An 18,999-nucleotide genomic window follows, 5' to 3' on the forward strand; every position below is an offset into this window, starting at 1 on the left:
AACAAATGGAATAGAAGAGAGAAAGCATAAACATACAAAGTAAGAAATTACAATGCGAGAAATAATGAGGAAATAAGGAATTAAAAATATCACTGAAGGGCACCTGGGTGGCTCAGTTGGTTGAAGGTGTGACTCTTGACTTCAGCTCAGGTCATGATCTTTGTGGGTTTGAGCCCCACATTGGGCTCTGCACTGACAGTGCAGAGACTGCATGGGATTCTCTTTCTCCCTCTCTGTCCCCCTCACACACTCTCTTTCTCTTGAAATTAATTTTTAAAATATCAGTGAAAGAACTGAAGAAGACACAAACAAATGGAAAGGTATTCCATGCTCATGCATTAGAAGAATCAGTATTGTTAAAATGTTCCTACTACCTGGAGCAATGTACAGATTCAATGCAATCCCTCTCAAAATTCCAATAGCATTTTGCACAGAAATAGAACAAAAAGTCCTAAAATATATATGGAACCACACAAGACCCCAAAATAGCCAAAGCAACCTTGAGAAAGAATAACTGGAGAAAGAAGAAACCTGGAGGCATAATACACCATGATTTCAAACTATATTACAAAGCTATAGCAATCCAAATAATATGGTACTGACAAAAAAGAGACACAGAAACCAATGGAATAAAATAGAGAGCCCAGAAATAAACCTTCCCACATATGTTCAATTAATTTATGATAAAGGAGCCAAGAACATACATTGGGAAAGGGATACTCTGTAATGAATGCTGAGAAAACTAGAGAGCTACATGCAAAAAGCAAAACTGGAACATAAAGTTTACAGAAAATTGACACAGAATGGGTTAAAAACTTGAACTATAAGACCCAAAACCATAAAACTCTTAAAAGAAAACATAGGCAGTAAGTTCCTTGTCCTCAGTCTTAGCAATGATTTTTTTGTATCTGACACCAAAACCAAAGGCAGCAAAAGCAAAAATGCAACAAACTGGAATACATCAAACTAAAAGGCTTCTGTACAGCAGTGAACAAATGAAATAAAAAGGCAACATACTGAATAGAAGAAAATATTTACAAATTATATATCTGATAAGGAGTAAGTAATCCAAAATATATAAAGAATCCATACAACTCAATAACAAAACAAACTCCAAACAATAAAAAGTTGAGCGGCGATCTGAATTGGCATTTGTCCAAAGAAGACATAGAGATGGTCAACAGGTAAATGAAAAGGTGCTCAACATCACTCATCATCAGGAAAATGCCAGTCAAAATCATGATATATCACCTCACACCTGTTAAAATGCCTGTCATCAAAAAGACAAGCAATTAGGAGAATTGGCAAGGATGTAGAGAAAAGGGAACCTTCTTGTACTGTTGGTGGGAATGAAAACTGGTGCAGCAACTGTGGAAAACAGTGTGGAGGGACCTCAAAAAATGTAAACTAGAACTAACATATGATTACCAGTAATCATATGTTACTGTGGGATTTATCTGAAGGAAACAAAAATTCTAAATCAAAAAGATATCCATGCCTCCATGTTCACTGAAGCATTGTTTAAAATAGCCAAGACATGGAAATAACCTAAGCGTCCATCACTGGACAAATAAATAAATAAAAATACACACACACACACACACACACACATATACATATATTAGGTGCTTGGGTGGCTCTGTCCAGCTTCAGCTCAGGTCATGATCTGATGGTTCGTGAGTTTGAGCCCCATGTCAGGCTCTGTACTGACAGCTCAGAGCCTGGAGCCAGCTTTGGATTCTGTATCTCCCTCTCTCTCTACCCCTTCTCCGCTGGTGCTCTGTCTCTCTTTCTCTCTCAAAAAATAAACAAACATTTAAAAATTTAAAAAAAGAAAAGAAATCCTGACGTGCAACAATATGGATAGATCTTGACAGCATTGTGTTAAGTGAAATAAGTCAGAGAAAGACAAATACTATATGATCTCACTTATATGTGAAATCTAAAAACAACAAAAACAAAAAATGAACTCATAGAACAGATTGGCGGTTGCCAACAGGCGGAGTAGGAGTAAGTAAAATGGCTGAAGGTGATCAAAAGGTACAAACTTCTAATTATAAAATAAGTTATGGGGATGTAATGTATAGCATGATGACTACAGTTAACAATACTGTATTGTATACCTGAAAGTTGCTAAGACAGATCTTACAACTTCTCATCATAAGAAAAAATATCTATTAACTGTGTAGTGATAGAGGTTGACTATTAATTATACTTATTATAGTGACCATTTCACAAAACATACATATATGAAATCATTATGTTGTACACCTGAAAAAAAATCACTGAGAGACTTTTTTTGTATTACTTTATGCAAATAATGTTTGAAAAACTGAATGCAATGGGTAACTTTTCTCTGAAAATAAATTTATCAACTGAGCCTGGAAAAGATTTTTAAAATCCTAAACAAATCTACTCTGTAGAAGAAATAAGGTCATGAAATAGCTACCTGAAAAATAAATCAGGCCCCACAAAGGCATCTTATCATATCTGTAAGGAACAAATTGTTTCAAGCTATTTAAGCTATTCCAGAGAAAAAAGAAAAAGGAAAACTGCCAAGTTACTTTTATAAAGTGGCAATAGAGTCATAATGTAAAATGAATATACACACACTCACACACATACCAGTTATAAATTTAAGTAAAAATCCTAAATAAAATAGCAAGAGTCAAACAGAACACAATAATAACATGATTCAGTAGGTTTTACTCTAAGAATGGAAAGATGGTTTAAAATTGGGTAATCAACAAAGTAACATAACCCATTCTATTAATAAACCCAAAAGTTACATGATCATTTTCCACAGATGCTAGATATCTGATAAGATTCAATATACAATCTTAGCCGGACACCAAAACAAAACTGGAATCAGTCGACACTTCCTTGATACGATAAAAACATTTATCTCACCATCCCCCCACCAAAAAACATATCTATCTCATCCATAAGCTCATAGCTTACTTACCAAGGAAACATGGACGTGTCAGGGACAAGGGACAAGAAAGGATGTACTGGAGGGATGAGCCCAAACAACTAAGAGAAATAAATTAGAAATGTAAGAATTGAAAGGGAAGAGATATAAATAAATGACCTCTATTTGACTTATGATTCTCTTAAAGCTTCCTAGGTCTGCCAACTAGGTATGCAACTTTCCTAGGTATGCAAGTGCCAGAATTCAAGAGAGCATTAGGAAAAGATAATCTAAATAAATACCATTATGTCATCTATGCAAACACCAGTTTATTAAAAATTACAGTAAAAGACTCTATAACAGCAACAAAATGGAAAATGCCCAGGAATTCATAAAAGTGTTTAAAACCAAGCAGAAAAATTTTAAACATTCCTTAAAGACACAAAAATATACTTGATCAAATACCCTGAGGTGACTCATACAGTAGGAAGATGATACCACTCCCAAGGCTGAGGTTACAAAAGGTGAAGTTATATGAACCTTATCTTAGATAAGGAGCCTCCAGAGCTGTGGCTGAGACCTCTGAGAGTTATCCCCATCCCACCCCTGCCGATGCTTGTTTCTGAGGAGTGCCATGGGCCTGATCCTAGTTACGCCAAAAGACATCGAGAATGCCGCAGTCTGGAGCCAACCACTGCTGCAAGAGACAACTACTATTTGCAGAAGCAATGGTGATAGATAAAAATCCAGACCCTCCTGCACCCCTCCCTTCTCCACGAAGGCAGAACCTAACAAGCCAGAGTAGCAGGAACCTGCAGAATGAGGTTTGTAAAACTCAAAACCCAGCATCACAGAGTTTAAGAAGGTAAATTTTTTTTTTTTCTCAGTGGTTTCCATTTTATTTATTTATTTATTTATTTTTTTTTTTTTTACAAATAGTTTATTGTCAAATTAGTTTCTACATAACACTCAGTGCTCATCCCCAAAGTGCCCTCTAAGAAGGTAAATTTTGAGGGGCGCCTGGGAGGCTCAGTCGGTTGAGCGTCGGACTTCAGCTCAGGTCATGATTTTGCCATTCCCGAGTTCGGACCCTGCGTCAGGCTCTGTGCTGACAGCTCAGAGCCTGGAACCTGTTTCAGATTCTCTTGTCTTCCCATCCCCCGCCCCTCCCCCACTCATGCTCTGTCTCTATCTCAAAAAGAAATAAAAACACTTTTTTAAAAAGGTAAATTTTGAGTTGAGAGAGATCAAATAGTCCTTTTGGCTATTTAGTACACACATATGAACTTCTATAAAGTGACAGTAACTATTTTTCAAGGTTCCATCTAATAAGGTGGAATTATCCTTTATACAAATGAAGGCACTTTTCTCCTCTCCCTCAAAAGGGAGAGGCAAAGTCCCAATCGTAATTGTATCTATCTCAGAGTGATGTTAAGACCTTTTCTACTGATATCACAATTCCTTAAGAACTTAATGTTTAAACTACTAAGTCTATTTATGGATTTATTTGTATTAGTAAACTCTTACCCCCATAATGGGGTCCAAACTCATGACCCTGATATCAAGAGCTGCATGCTCTGCTGATAGAGCCAGGCAGGCACCCCTCAACTACACGGTTTATTTTTGGACAGTAAGAGTATTAAGTGGCATCCCCCAGAGAATTCCCTGGGTTCCAAACACAGCCCTCTCTGCACCCATTTTGTAGCAGCAACCAATTTTTCCTTGGCATTTGGAATTAGTTACCTCAGTCAGTTGAGTAACCACTTCTGTGCTTGCTGGTTCAGTAGCCTGAGGAATCCCAAACGGCCGGTGTTCGTCTCATATTCTTAAAAGTCTGTTATGTCCCTTGGTGGAAACACGGCATCTCTGAGGGTCTGTTTCTTTGGAGTCCCCGTGCTACCAAGTACTCATTAGCAACGGTCCAGTGAGAAAAACAGAAACACACTAGGTAGTCCAAAAGAGGTTGTTTACTACAGAGAATTCCTTTCTGAGGTAGTAGAGGACTGGAAGAGCCAGTGTTTAACACTAAATTAATCCAGAGACAACAGTAAGAGACAGCTACCATCTACAGAAAGAGGTGAGGGTATAAGAACCTTGGGAACTTGGCAAAAATGGCCTGAAGAGTCGCTGCTTAGCTTGTGAGGAAAATCACCACTTTCCTGTGAAAGTCAACACAGGCTTTACAGAAGTTGTGATGGTTGAGATAAGTTTTCTGAAGTATGAGTCAAGTTTACTAGGCAATCTATTTAACCCAGACTACTAACAACACATCTACATTTTAATTAGACCTGGTCATTTATAAATAGTTGCAGGGCCTACCACTTTACCACATTAAAATTATTGGTGACTTTGTCACAATGTCAATGCTACAACATGGCCAAAATAAAAGTAGCAAAGATTGAAAGACATCCTTTCCTACTTCTGATATATTGGTTTACAGACAGACACCGTCTGATAGTTTCTTTGACAAGAATAGCATACATTTATCAAGTAAACAGCATACCCACACAGGCATCACCATCTTCTCTGAAGAAACTAATCAGAATCCTTATAAGGGATCAACTTTGCTACTTCACATTATTGCTGAAGCAGGACATTATCATATACTGCAAGGTCTTTGGATCACACCTGGGTGCAATGTCTCCTCTTTCCCTTTTTCTACTGCTGTCCCTATTTTTCTCAGCATACATTTTTTTCCCCTAAAGTTGGGAAAAAGTTATTTGGATACTAAAAGGTAAGTGGGTGGTAGTCAGGAAAAAACACAGGAAAGGGCTCTTTAGAAGCAGAGAAAAATGCTGCAACAAGAATCCGCTGGTATGAGGACCTTATTTTGGGGTTGTAGACAGATTGGAATGCGCATATTGATGCAATAATCCCAAAAAGGGGACTGGGGACTGTTAGGTAAGACTGCAGAGGTCAGGCTGCAAAGCAGCTGGGAGAGCATGTACCCACAGATGTACTTTGAAGTACATTTGTTTCATTAAACAACAAAAGTACAGAAAAGAACAGCTCAGCTTTGGCCAAGTGAAGAACATAAAACCAGAAAGAAACTCAGCTGGAGAGGCAAAGGGGAAGAGGCAGTGAAGTGAAAATAAGGTGAGGATTTTAATTTAAGAAGAAGAAAGAAACCAAAACTAGAGTGAACAGTACTAATACCAAGTCCTCTCAAGTGAATCTGTTGATGCATAGACTGAAAAACCCAGAAAGGGCAAAAATCCAGTGGGGCTCAACATCACGGCCCTGGAGAATAGACTAAAACAGTTTAGGATTCTCAACTCTTTGATGCGCGGGTTCCAAAGACTTAAGATAGAGAAAAATTTAAAGGTGCGGCTGATGCTTGTCCTCTGACTTGACAGGAGATTCAAAGTGCAGAGCAGATGAAAAAGTGGAAAGAGAGGCTTGAGAAAAAGTATTATTCTGCAGAAATTCAAGATGACTACCAGCCTGTCACTCAACAAGAATTTCGAGAGTAAGTATTTGTTCTAAGCAGGGCACTCTGGGATATCATGAAATGGGGACTGGGCACATAAATTACATTATTTTCCTGAAATCAGAACCTTATTCTGAGATGCCACCCCCCTTATGTCATCTTTTCTACTTTTTAAAATTAAACAGAAAGCACAAGACACCATTTGTTTAAATATAAGGTGAGAGTGAGACCAATTGCTTTTATCCTTACATCTCCAAATAGGAACTTCCTTTAATTTTTTTTAAAAAAATTTTTAGTATTTATTCATTTTTGAGAGACAGAGACAAGTACAAGCAGGGGAGGAGCAGAGAGAGAGGGAGACACAGAATTCAAAGCAGGATCCAGGCTCCTAGCTGTCAGCAGAGAGCCTGATGCAGGGCTTGAACTCATGAACCGTGAGATCATGTCCTGAGCCGATGTCGGACACTTAATCGACCGAGCCACGCAGGTGCCTCCCACCTTTATTAATTTTTTTAAACAGGAACTGCCATTTATATTTAATATGCATAGCAGACCCTGTTCTCCACTATTTTAGAATGTAAGATCCATAATTGACCCCATTAGGCATGTTTTAGCTTACAATACTATCTTCCCTCTCCAAGTACTTCACAGTAGGCACTATTAACCTGCTGTCTCTCTATGCACGAAGGCATGTTACTGACCCATTCTCTGCTTCCTTCTAAATTATCCCGCAGACTCTTTTTATATGCGGTGGAGCTGGAGAAAGAATTACACTACGTCAGTTTAAAACTAAACCGAGTGATGAGAAAGATTTCAGCTCTACAATATTGAGACAAGTGCAGGTGAGACGTTATGATACGATCATTGAGCATCTGTAACAAAGATTTATCCCTGTACTGAGTTATTTCCTAAACATGTCCCCATTTCAGGTATACTTTAAAAACACTGTATGACTTATAATCAAGCTATCATTAGAGTCAATGATAATCATGAAAAGATTTCCAGAAATTAAGTGACCCTGAATAGGCCCTACCGTACTATCCAAAACAGCATGCTCCCTGAGTATACACACAATGATACACGTAAATGATAATGAGATTTATTGTTAAACTCTAGGAACATGGAAGTAAAGTACCAAATGCTGCGTATAGTCCATGGGGCAGGTCTCTAATAGGTCATAAGTAGTTTTCTCAATATTACCTAGAGTATAGGAACTGTTGGTGCTTTCATCAGGTATCATGTTCTAACTTGTCCTGGGCATAGATAAATTAATAAATACTCAGAATTCTGGAAAATCATTATATGATGCCAAATAATCTCACCTCCATTCTTCCCAGTTTGAGGTCATCTAGAAAAAGCTAAAGTGTAGAAGAACAAACTTACCAATCATCTACAGAATTTTCACTAATATTTTCAAACAGGAAATTCACCTAGAAAGTTTCTAAAGTAACAGTTAAGTATAACACTTTAATAAAGTTTCCTAAGTATTTCCTCAACTACTCTAAAAGCAAAATATACTGTAAAACAAAGAGCAAGATCAGTGTTACGAGAAGTCAATTTTATGTATGAATGAGGGCACCGCAGAAGTCCTGTCTGGGTGGTTGGACAGTTGTGTGAGGCAAAGTCCTCCTGGAAGAGCCATTATGTTCTCTTGGCCCAAACATCATCATCTGACCATTGTACTCAACTTCCACATTGGTGCTCAATAGATTTTAAATCTACCCACCTTCCTCAGGCCACGCACGCTCTTTTCTTAGAAACTGTACCCTCAAGGGGCGCCTGGGTGGCTTAGTCGGTTAAGCGTCCGACTTTCGCTTAGGTCATGATCTCGCGGTTCGTGGGTTCGAGCCCCGTGTCGGGCTCTGTGCTGACTGCCAGCTCAGAGTCTGGAGCCTGTTTCAGTCTGTGACTCCCTCTCTCTCTGACCCTCCCCTGCTCACACTGTCTCTCTCTCTCTCTCTCTCCTAGAAATAAACAAAACATTTAAAAAAATTAAAAAAAAAAAAAAAGAAACTGTACCCTCAAGTATGCTTAACAGAATGATTCATTCCAACAAGAAATGCTGACTGTTCTCTCTGCATCTTCTAGGCTTCCACAGGGCAGTTAGCAACACAGCCTTCCCTAGTCTTACCACTCCCCAGAGCTGTAGCCAGCCAAGTGGTTTAGTAACCATGTTGTCCCCCTGTGGTCCCTGGATGATGTAATTCAAACAAAGCCCAAGAACAGTAATGCAAGGAAACATTTGATGTCTTGATTTTTTTGTTAACATCTAGTAAAAACAAAATACATTTACAATGACTTAGAACATTCAAGTTCTTTTATTACAAAAGTCTATACAATGAAGTGCCAGACACAGCAATGCAATTATATTGGTGGTCATATATATCTATATATTATTTGTATATAGATATACAGTTTTTACTTGTACCAAAGTAAAACTTATCACAAAGTGCCTAGTTCTACCATGTACTGCTCAACTATGACAACTACTGTCACATAGCCTTAAGTGCTGCCATGCTACTTTTATCTATTCTACTTGCAGCCAAATGTTAACAGTGAATAACCAACACCATGAAGCAGCTATTAATTCTAAAATGAAACCAGTCAGGCCACGGACTTATAAAAATATGGTACTCATATAGATTTAGCATTATAAAGAAGGAATATATTATTTAAAACATTTAAATAGTGCATATGGACATTTTTGCATGTGGTATATAAAACATTCATATAAAACAATAAACAGTGCACATCAAATTAGATGTTTGGATACACTCCTGTCTGGAGACTGAAAGAAATAAATGCACACTGCATGCTAGATTCAAATCAAAGTGATGCTTGTTTTGGCATTTTCAATCTCATTTTTCTAGGTATACGTTATGAACAACCTAGGCATATCAAAAGGAAACCACACAAAAAGGGCTGGATTTAGCGCTTTATTCCTCAAAACTACATGTTCACCGCCAACGAACATTCCCTCCCCCCCAAAAAGGCATTGCACACATAGGTGAAATGTGAAACACTAGAAACACTACTTATTATCAAGCTACTTCATGTGCTTACTATGTAATAGTGCCGCAAGTCAGAGGTTCGTGCTTCCCTCACTTTTATTAAAGAATGTTGCAGAAGTCCATCTTTACATGGAACTGTCAATATTAGCTAGTTAAGAAAATCATGCATGAGTCAATGCATGCAAAACATGGGCACAAAGTGAGACACTCATCAATCCAAAAAAGCACCAAGAAAAAAATTAACACTTAGATTAAGCCTGACCAGAATATGCTGTTACTACTGTTAGCCCAAATAAAGTCATCATTCTGTGAAATGAGCAGAATGATACCAGAAGAGTACTTGAAGGAAAGCCATGCAAAGCCAAAGAACAAAAGATCAGCTTAGAGTATATGACAAGGGGCATACCACTAGACATCTTTGAACACCACTACATGGTTGCTTTAAACAGGATGTGAATGAGCAAAAGTGGTCCTGTTAGAGGATGTTTTCTTCATGGATTCTGCTGTTTGAGAAAAAAATAATGCGACACCCTGAAGGTACATGTAATAAAAATGCAGTGGTATAGCCCTTGTTAAGAACACATTTGATTCAGGCATAATGACTCTTTTACCAACTTAGGCCCATCTGATTGAACACACAAAGCTGAGCACCATCAGGGTTCCTACATAGACATGGCTATTTTCTCACATTATCTGGAGGTGGGTGGGGGAAAAAATACAGGATGTGATGCAGACAAATCACATCATCACCAGCTAATAAAGAGTAACTGAGGAAACAAACAGTAATTTATGTCCCATAGGCAACATGTGAAATGATTCAGTTTCTGTGTGTGATGTGTGGTGTGTATGTTCACTATACTAAGAAACAAGGTCACTTTTTGGTCTACCCTCTGTTATCTTCATCCAGGAGCTGAGTGACCACTGAATTGCAAAATTTTGCTAACATATTACCTGTGAGAAAGTGTCACTTTGGAAATTAAACAGAAATGTGTTCCATAGAAGGACTTGAAATTTCAGTTGAGTTTGGTTTTCTAAGAAAACAAAGGACACAGTTGCATATGTGCACATTTATAGGCTTTTTTTTTTTTTTTCAAATTTTCAGTCATTCTGTAAGAAAAAGGCAACCGAAGAATCAATGTGAAGATGTTCCTCTCAATTTTCTTCAGTAATTAAAAAAATAATAATAATAATAAAGTTGGTAACAACAAAAAGCTTGTATCTCCAAAGTTCTTGAAGTTGAAAGAATAAAGTACTAGTCTTTTGCTAACAGGATATATCTGTAGTACAAAACAATGAAGAAAACTGATGTTTGCTAACGGTGGAGAGGACAGTCTGTGGTTAATATGGAAAACCACGCTCCCTACAGAGGGTCTACTTACCCTCCCATCATTCTCTAGTGGCACCAAAACCAAGTACAAAGTGATACTTTCTGAGTGCCTGACAAAATGAACTCAAGTATCAGCCAAGTACACACGATGACAGCTTCAGGGAATACAACTGATTTTTATGATGTTTTCAAGGAGCATATTTTATATGGATTTTGAAGAATCTTGTTTGCTGATAAGCACTTCAAGAAGCCTAAGTTTGGCTTTAATTTTCTTGTACTCCCTGTACTCCTCAAGCACTGGAACACGATCCTCTTTCTGGGCGTTCCTAGGGAAAAAAATAAAATATGTAATATTCTGGAGATTATCTGAAAAATAAAGTCCCAGAAGTTGTTCTAATGTGAGACACGATGTTATCAAATATAAATACAAATAAAAAACTGCTCTTGCAAGAAAAAAGACTACTGGACTAATTCCCCCATCCCCGAGGAACATTCCTAAAATACTGCTATGTTTGATGAATTTCTCTATTGACAGATTCAATGATGCTATACTTTATCAATGATCATTGCAGAGAACTAGGAAGTAGCCAAATACTTGTTTTCTCACTGTATATTGATGACCCAATGCAATTCAGTTTTATCTCTAGGTAAAGCATCTAAGTATAATTATAAGCAAAGTTTTCTTCCATTAAGAGGAAGAATAAGAAGGCACATGAAAAAATGCATTCTTATAGTTTTTTTTTTTTAACCATTTTTGCCAATTACTTAGATGATTCTTAAAGTAAACACAGTTTGGAATTTGTAATATACCAACTGGCTTGGTAAGACCACTCAGTTACATACATGGAAAAACTTTTCTGAGGTCTGAGACAACCCTCATTTCTGGCCACCATCTGAACTAGAATGTATTTTTCTTATTTTAAAGAGTTCCAATGAGTCACCTGTGGCCCAGTTAGATAAAAACACACGCTATACTGTATTCTAGGAGCCACACTATTGACTGGCACCCTGTTGCACAACCTGGAAATGGGAAGCCTGGAATGGCCCAACATGCAGCCTAAGCAGCCATGGTCTTATTAGTGTAGGGGTCCACACTAGCTGAGAATGCCATTCATGTTATAGGACCCTTTCTAAAAGGAAAAACGTTTTGTTTCACAAACACTGACAAAAAGGGCAAGGATGTAGAATTAAAAACACAATATAACTGCCACTCAACCAAGCTTGCCTCAGACAACTGTGAAATATTTTGTCAAATACTGTTCTGTCTAGCTCTTTTTCTTTCCATTAATAGCAGGACTTCCAAGTAAAAAGGAATGTTTTCTACTTTTATTTTCAATGGTAACATCCTTACGTGCACAATTTATTTCTATTCCTATACATTCCTTTAATTTACATATGAGCGCTTATAAGTTTAAGGAGAAGGAAGACTCAATTTTGTGATGTTCAACAAACCTTCCATTCTGTTGATAAAATGCTTCTTCAAATTCCCGTAACGTTTTACGTAGTTTCTTCTTTTCAGCTCTGGCTTTCCAAAGTTGTTCAAGTAATTCAGGCCTGAAATTTAAATGGAAAGAAAACATTACTGCAAGAGCATTGTGACTCTCTACAGGGGTTCAAACCCTGGCTGCAAACTAAAGTCAGCTAAGGAACACTTAGAATATAACAATGCCTAAGCTATAGCCCAGAGCAGCTAAATGGGAATAGCTGCAGGTAGGGCTCTGCATCAATATTTTATTTTTTAATGTTTATTTCTTTACTTTGAGAGAGAGAGCGAGAGCGAGAGCGAGAGAGAGAGGGAGAGAGAGAATATCCAAGCAGGCTCTGTGCTGTCAGTGTAGAGCCCAATGTGGGGCTCAATCCCACAAACTGTGAGATCATGACCTGAGCCGAAATCAACAGTGGGACCCTTAATTGACTGAGTCGTATTTAATTTAATACATTAGTATTTAAAAAAAAAATTGGGGGGCACCTAGGTGGCTCAGTCGGTTAAGCATCCAACTTCTGCTCAGATCATGATCTCACGGTTTGTGTGTTCGAGCCCCGTGTTGGGCTCTGTGCTGAATGGCAGCTCAGAGCCTAGAGCCTCCTTCAGATTCTGTATCTCCCTCTCTGTCGGACCCTCCCCTGCTCATACTATATATCTCTCTCTCAGAAACAAATAAAAACATTTAAAAAAAAATTTTTTTTTAAATCTTTTCTCGAGGTGATCTTAAAGAGAAGCCACTCCTACTGTGGAAAACAATACGGAGATTGCTCAAAAAAATTAAAAAAAGAAGTTACCATATGATCGAGTAATTCCACTACTGGGTATTTGTCAAAAGAAAACAAAAACATTAATATGAAAACATAAATGCAGCCTTATGTTTTCTGCACTATTAATTACAATAGCCAAGATATGGAAGCAATCCAAGTTTCCCATCAGTAGAGGAATGGATAAAGATGATGTGGTGTACATAAATACACACACAATATGGAATATTACTTGGCCATAAAAAGGAGATTTTGCCATTTGCAACAACATGGATGAAACTAATGGGTATAATGCTAAATGAATTAAGTCAGAGAGACGAAGACAAATCCTCTATGATTTACTTATATGTGGAATCTAAAAAAAAAAAAAAAAAAAAAAAAGAACAGGGGTGCCTGGGTGGNCTAAAAAAAAAAAAAAAAAAAAAAAAGAACAGGGGTGCCTGGGTGGCTCAGTCAGTTAAGTGTCCAACTTCAGCTCAGGTCATGATCTCACAGTTTGTGAGTTCAAGCCCCACATGGAGCTCTGTGTTGCCTGCACGGAGCCAGGAGCCTGCTTCGGAGTCTCTCTCTGCTCCCTCCCACTCACACGCTCACTCTCAAAAATAAATAAACATGAAAAAGATTTTTAAAAATTAAAAAACAAAATGAACAAATAATAAAAGTCTCATTAATACAGAGAACAAACTGGGTGGCTGTGATGGAGGGAGCACGGTGGGGATACAGGTAAAATAGGTGAAGAGAAGTTTAATGAGGCAAACTTCCAGTTGTAAAATATGTCACAGCAATAAAAAGTATAGCCCAGGGAATATAGTCAATAATACTATGAGCATCGAGTAACATGTACAACTGTCAAATCAATATGCTGTATACCTACCTGAAACTAATATAACATGTTAGTTATACTTCAATTAAAAAAAAAAAAAAGTGAAGCCAGGGCTGAAAAGCACCGTTATACACTGTATCAGGGAAGAAGCTGACAGAGAAGGAACCAAACTCTCAGCTGATTTCTGCACTGTTATGAAGCAAATGTAGGATTTTAGTTTCTTTAGTTTTTAAAACACACTAATCTGTAATAAACAAAATGTGAATGACAACATGGATTTTTAAATCACTCTAAAAAGGGTCTGTCTCTTGAGCACTACATTAATTCCCTCCAACTGCTTGTTTATTCAACATTTACACTAGCATGTAAATTTTATTACATAAATAGGTTAAAATCACAAACCCGCAAACATACATAGAAGCTGCTCGAGTACTTGACAATCGGAGATCCAGAGCCAGTTTTTCTTGATTTTCTTCAATATCAGATTCAGAGTTTTCCAATGAAGACTGTGCCTGTACAGCAGTTTTCAAGATATCAGTTAGCTCAGAGGACAGAGCAACACCATCTTCCTCTTCTTCCTAAAAAGTTATCAAACAGGTAATCAAACAGGCCATGACTCTCAACTTTTTCTTTAAGAAGAATGAATTCTCTTAAGGATTACCTTGATTTCTTCAAAAAAATGGGCAGTTTCTCCTTCTATGATTGGTTGTAACATCTGACCCCTTCGCTTGGTAGATGGAGATCCCTTTAACAATCAAGATAATAAATGGTTTAAATATTTAAAGCATTCAAGGAAGCTTCATTCATTATGAAACAGATATTCAACTTTATCTTCAAAATCTTCATCATATGAAATAAACTTTTTAGGAATTCCTTAGTAAATTTCCTTATGGTTATGTTTTCTTGTTATGTATGCACAAGAGTGCTAAATGATCGTTTATGTCTGGATATTCTAAAAGGGCTCACTCAAATATTTTTTAAAAAAGAAAGTATTACATGCAATTTTATTTGAAGCACTTGCCTTTTTAACAATAGCTGTCAACTTTTTGGTCTTAGGACCTTTAAATTCCTTTTTAAAAAATTAACAGCTTCATTCAGATATAATCCACATACCATAAAATTCACTCCCTTAAAGTGTACAATTTAGGGGTTTTTAGTATATTCACAAAGTTGTGCAACTATCAACACTAATTCCAGAATAGTTCATCACCTCAAAAAGAAACTTTGTACCTATTAGCTATTAACCCATTGGCCTTCTCCCCCTACCTTGGCAAACACTAATCTACTTTGTCTCTATGGGCTGGCCTATTCTAGGTATTTCACATAGATGGAATCATGTAATATGTGTCCTTCTCTATTTGGCTTCTCTCACTTAGCGTAATGTTTTCAAGGTTTACCCATGCTGTAGCATGTATCAGTACTTTCATTTTCCCTTTTAATGGCTAACATTCCATTATATGGATATACCACAATATGTTTATCTATCAGGTGCTGTACATATGGATTTTTCCTACATTTTAGCCATTATGAATGGTGCTGTCTGAACATTTGTGTACAAGTTTTCGTGCAGACACATTTTCAATTCTCTAAGGCATATACCTAGAAGGAGAACTGCTACGTCAGATGGTAACTCTGTTTAACCTTTTGAGGAACAGCCAAACTAGTTATCAAAGTGGCTCACCATTTAACATTTCATCAGGAGTGTGTAAGCATTTCAATTACTCCACATCCTTGTCAATATAGTTATCTTTTCTCATTAAAGCCATACTAGTAGGTATGTGGTTTATTGCATTTCCTAAAAACTAATGATGCTGAACATCTTTTCATGTGCTTAATGGCCATTTACAGACCTCTGGAAAAATGTTTATTTAAATCCTATGCCTACTTTTTAATTAGGTTATTCAGCCTTTTATTATTAAACCGTAAGAGTTCTTTATGTATTCTGGATACCAGACCCTTACCAGATACATGATTTACAATTCTGTGAGTTGTCTTCTCACTTTAAAATGTCCTTTGATGCACAAAAATTTTTAAAAATTTTGATGAGGTCCAACTTATTTTTTTGACAGTGTTTTTCCTGTCATATCCAAGAAAACCTGGCCTAATTTAAAATCACAAAGATTCAAAGATTTATTCTTCTATTTCCTATGACTTTTATAGTTTTAGCTCTTACAGTTAGGTCAATGAACCATTCTGAGTTTAAATTTTGTGTGAGATAAGGGTCTATGTTCATCTTTTTTTTTTGCATGTGAATACTCAATGGTCTCAGCATCATTTGTTGAAAAACTTATTCTTTCCTATCAAATTGTCTTGGCTTAACTTTTATACTTCAAATTTCTCTGTATGACAGTCATATTTAGGAGTCCATAAGGTCTAGTAATGCTTCCTATAGCTTCCATTTATTAAAAACAAACCTATCAAATTCTCCAAAGGTTTTCATAAAGAAATTCAAAGACTATCTGAATTTGAATTATGAAAATGTCACTGACACACAGAATGCCTTGTAATCAAAGAGTAAGATGTGTATTAAATAAACTCTTACGTGCAAAAAAATATGAACTATACAGGATTCCTTGTTCAAAGAAAACTTATTTTATCTAAATGAAACAGTGTTGGGATGAGCAAGTAAAGAAAAGCAGCCATAAAAAGAATCCATTTATATGGGAGTTAAATAAAAAATGCTCAGAAAGCCAATGTGAGCCTTCTAATAATGAATAGTCAAAGCCTGAAAAAAAAAAAAAACCCACGCAAGAGGCCATCAATCTAAAAATGACCTTGCGTGCCTAAGTAAACCATGGGCTCCAATGAAGTAATTCCTACAAGATGGTTCAAAATGGGCTACATGCAGTTTTCTCTTTGAGCCTGAAAGAAATCTAGAGTCGTACCATCTGTTAATTTGGGGATAGCAATTAACTTATACGTAAGTATTATTTGTTTTTCTCTAAAAACATACACCAATGTGAATAAGCATTACTTTAATACTTTTTCATTAAAAAAGATGAAATTGAAAAAATCAGTTTATTAGACTGTACAATTAAGTCAACATCAAAATAACAGCCATCACAAAACTAACGTGTTTTCAAACACATAAATTTAAATTAAAAGAAACTAGGCCAGGATCTGAAATAAGGTTTTTGTGGGGGGGCACCTGGGTGGCTCATTCAGTTAAGTGTTCAACTCTTGATTTCAGCTCAGGTAATGGTTATGAGATCGAGTCCTATGTTGCATCAGGCTCTGTGCTGCACATGAAGTCTGTTCAAGATTCTCTTTCCTCCTCTCCCTTTGCTTCTTCCCCACTTGCACTTGGAAGGGGAAGGGACAGGGGAAGGGAGAAAGAAAGGAGAGAAAGAGAGAGAGGGAGGGAGGGAGGGAAGGAAAGAAAGGAAAAAAGAGAGGAAGAGGAGGAAGGAAGAGGAAGGAAGGAATCTTTTTTTTTTTAATTCCACAGGCAGATAACCCTGAGTGTATCACTCGTTAGCCCCAGTTTCATCATGTGTGAAATGAGGCTATTATCTGCTACCTGTTTTGACTTGTTAGGATTTAATGACATCTTCTTTCAATGACATACACACAGCAGTTTTACAAGTGCCTGTGAGATGACAGGTACACAGTGACTGTCTCCTAAGAGCAGTAACCTCACCTTACATATACAATTATTGCTACTTTAGGTATGTATTTCTCCAATATGCCACCATGATAGTATTTTTAATAGGGTAAGCCTTGGTAAAATGAACTTATTAAAGCTTTGTGTGTTTTACTCACAAGAACAGGAGTGATGCTAGCTCTTGTCAGCATCTGTTTTACAAGTCTGTATCTCTCATAGAGAGGTTTCACAATGTGCCTTTCTTCCCTGGTCACCTAAAGCAAGGAAAATGGCAATTACCTAGTCATCAGAAATTTTAAATGTCCAACGCATTAAGCAGCATGACTTTCACCCAATTTTTAAGAAGTTATTTAAAAAAAATAGGCAACCTCATGAATGTAGGAAACAGTGCTCTATAAAACAGCTCTGAAGGTGTGGGCCACAAAGAAGATTCATGATCTTTTTTAAGATGGAAAATCAAATGTTTTTAGCAAGGGAGACATTTACCGGCCTTCCATGTTGACTTTCATAGTAAAGAAGACTTTTTTGGAGAGAAGTTTTCTCTTCTATCAAATGATCTTTTGTCATTTTCTAAAATTTAAAAGAAAAAAAAAACACTCTCACCGGCACCATCATGATTTTCATCATCCCCACAACATAAATAATTAGGGTAAAAGGGCAGCCAATCACCACACCAACCTAGAATAGTAAAAACACAGCCTTTCCTGGGGTACCTGGCTGGTTCAGTCTGTTAGTATGCAGCTCTTGATCTTGGGGTTGTGAGTTTGAGCCTCACAGTGCGCATAAAGATTACTTAAAAAAAATTTTTATGAAAGAATACAGCCTTTCCTTACAGATTTGCAGACATTTTTCAGTTTCCTACAGAATGTGGTCTTCTAATAAGAAGGTACCAACCCTCTTTGGTGGCTTATTTGTATTTTATTTAAATAAATTATGAATACTGGCTTAGTGACCTTGGATAAATTAAATTCTTTTTGTCCAATATTCTAATCTGTAAAATGGGGATACTAGACCCTACCTCATAGGGCTCTAATGAGGACTAAATGAGTTAATGTTACAAAGGTATTTATAATAGTACACACAAAATATGCCTATTGTGTTATTTAATTTTGCCATTTTTTACTGGCATTATTAACTATCATTTTGTATATACCCACAAAACACAAACACACAATAGCACAGATCTAATAATCTAGCATTTCTAGTAAACTATTAAGAAAATCTGGCAGCACATGGGGCGCCTCAGTGGCTCAGTCAGTTGAGTGTCCGACCTCGGCTGAGGTCATGATCTCACAGCTCTTGGGTTCCAGTCCTGCATGTGGCTCTGGGCTGACAGCTAGCTCAGGGCCTGGAGCCTGTTTCGGATTCTGCGTCTGTCTCTCTCTCTCTCTGACCCACCCTTGCTCATGCTGTCTCTAAGAAATAAATAAAACATTAAAAAAAAAAAAAGAAAGAAAATCTAGCAGCACAGTGGATAGATGTTGAAAAACTGAAACACTGCCAAATTTGTGACCTAGACTTCTACTCTATGAGCTCAGCTTCCCTTACTAGATGACATTTTCTTTATACTGCAATACTCATCTCCTATCTTTTAGTACTCTAAGTTGTAGAGGAGGAAGAACATCCCAAATTTATTTGCCCAT

At 37.0% G+C, this 18,999-nt stretch overlaps 2 protein-coding genes across 9 annotated transcripts in view; one reads left to right on the forward strand and one right to left on the reverse strand.

Annotated features, from left to right (window-relative positions):
- The window catches only part of PKD2L2 (polycystin 2 like 2, transient receptor potential cation channel), a 40,063-nt gene extending 29,557 nt beyond the window's left edge, over positions 1–10,506 (forward strand). For both annotated transcript variants that reach the window (XM_039217903.1, XM_039217904.1), the window contains 3 exons: positions 6,268–6,380; positions 7,076–7,183; positions 10,455–10,506. In XM_039217903.1, the coding sequence (XP_039073834.1) occupies positions 6,268–6,380; positions 7,076–7,172 (210 nt within the window). In that variant the 3' untranslated portion in view covers positions 7,173–7,183; positions 10,455–10,506. The remainder of the gene's footprint in view (positions 1–6,267; positions 6,381–7,075; positions 7,184–10,454) is intronic.
- Positions 8,637–18,999, reverse strand: part of FAM13B (family with sequence similarity 13 member B) — a 78,697-nt gene continuing 68,334 nt past the window's right edge. For all 7 annotated transcript variants that reach the window (XM_039217902.1, XM_039217901.1, XM_039217900.1 and 4 more), the window contains 6 exons: positions 17,843–17,926; positions 17,515–17,610; positions 14,414–14,497; positions 14,167–14,330; positions 12,132–12,233; positions 8,637–11,005 (listed from right to left, as the gene is read on the reverse strand). In XM_039217902.1, coding sequence (XP_039073833.1) covers positions 10,882–11,005; positions 12,132–12,233; positions 14,167–14,330; positions 14,414–14,497; positions 17,515–17,610; positions 17,843–17,926 — 654 coding nt within the window. In that variant the 3' untranslated portion in view covers positions 8,637–10,881. The remainder of the gene's footprint in view (positions 11,006–12,131; positions 12,234–14,166; positions 14,331–14,413; positions 14,498–17,514; positions 17,611–17,842; positions 17,927–18,999) is intronic.

Source organism: Hyaena hyaena, unplaced genomic scaffold, assembly GCF_003009895.1.
Source record: "Hyaena hyaena isolate Hyena2069 unplaced genomic scaffold, ASM300989v1 scaffold_723, whole genome shotgun sequence".
Taxonomy (NCBI): domain Eukaryota; kingdom Metazoa; phylum Chordata; class Mammalia; order Carnivora; family Hyaenidae; genus Hyaena; species Hyaena hyaena.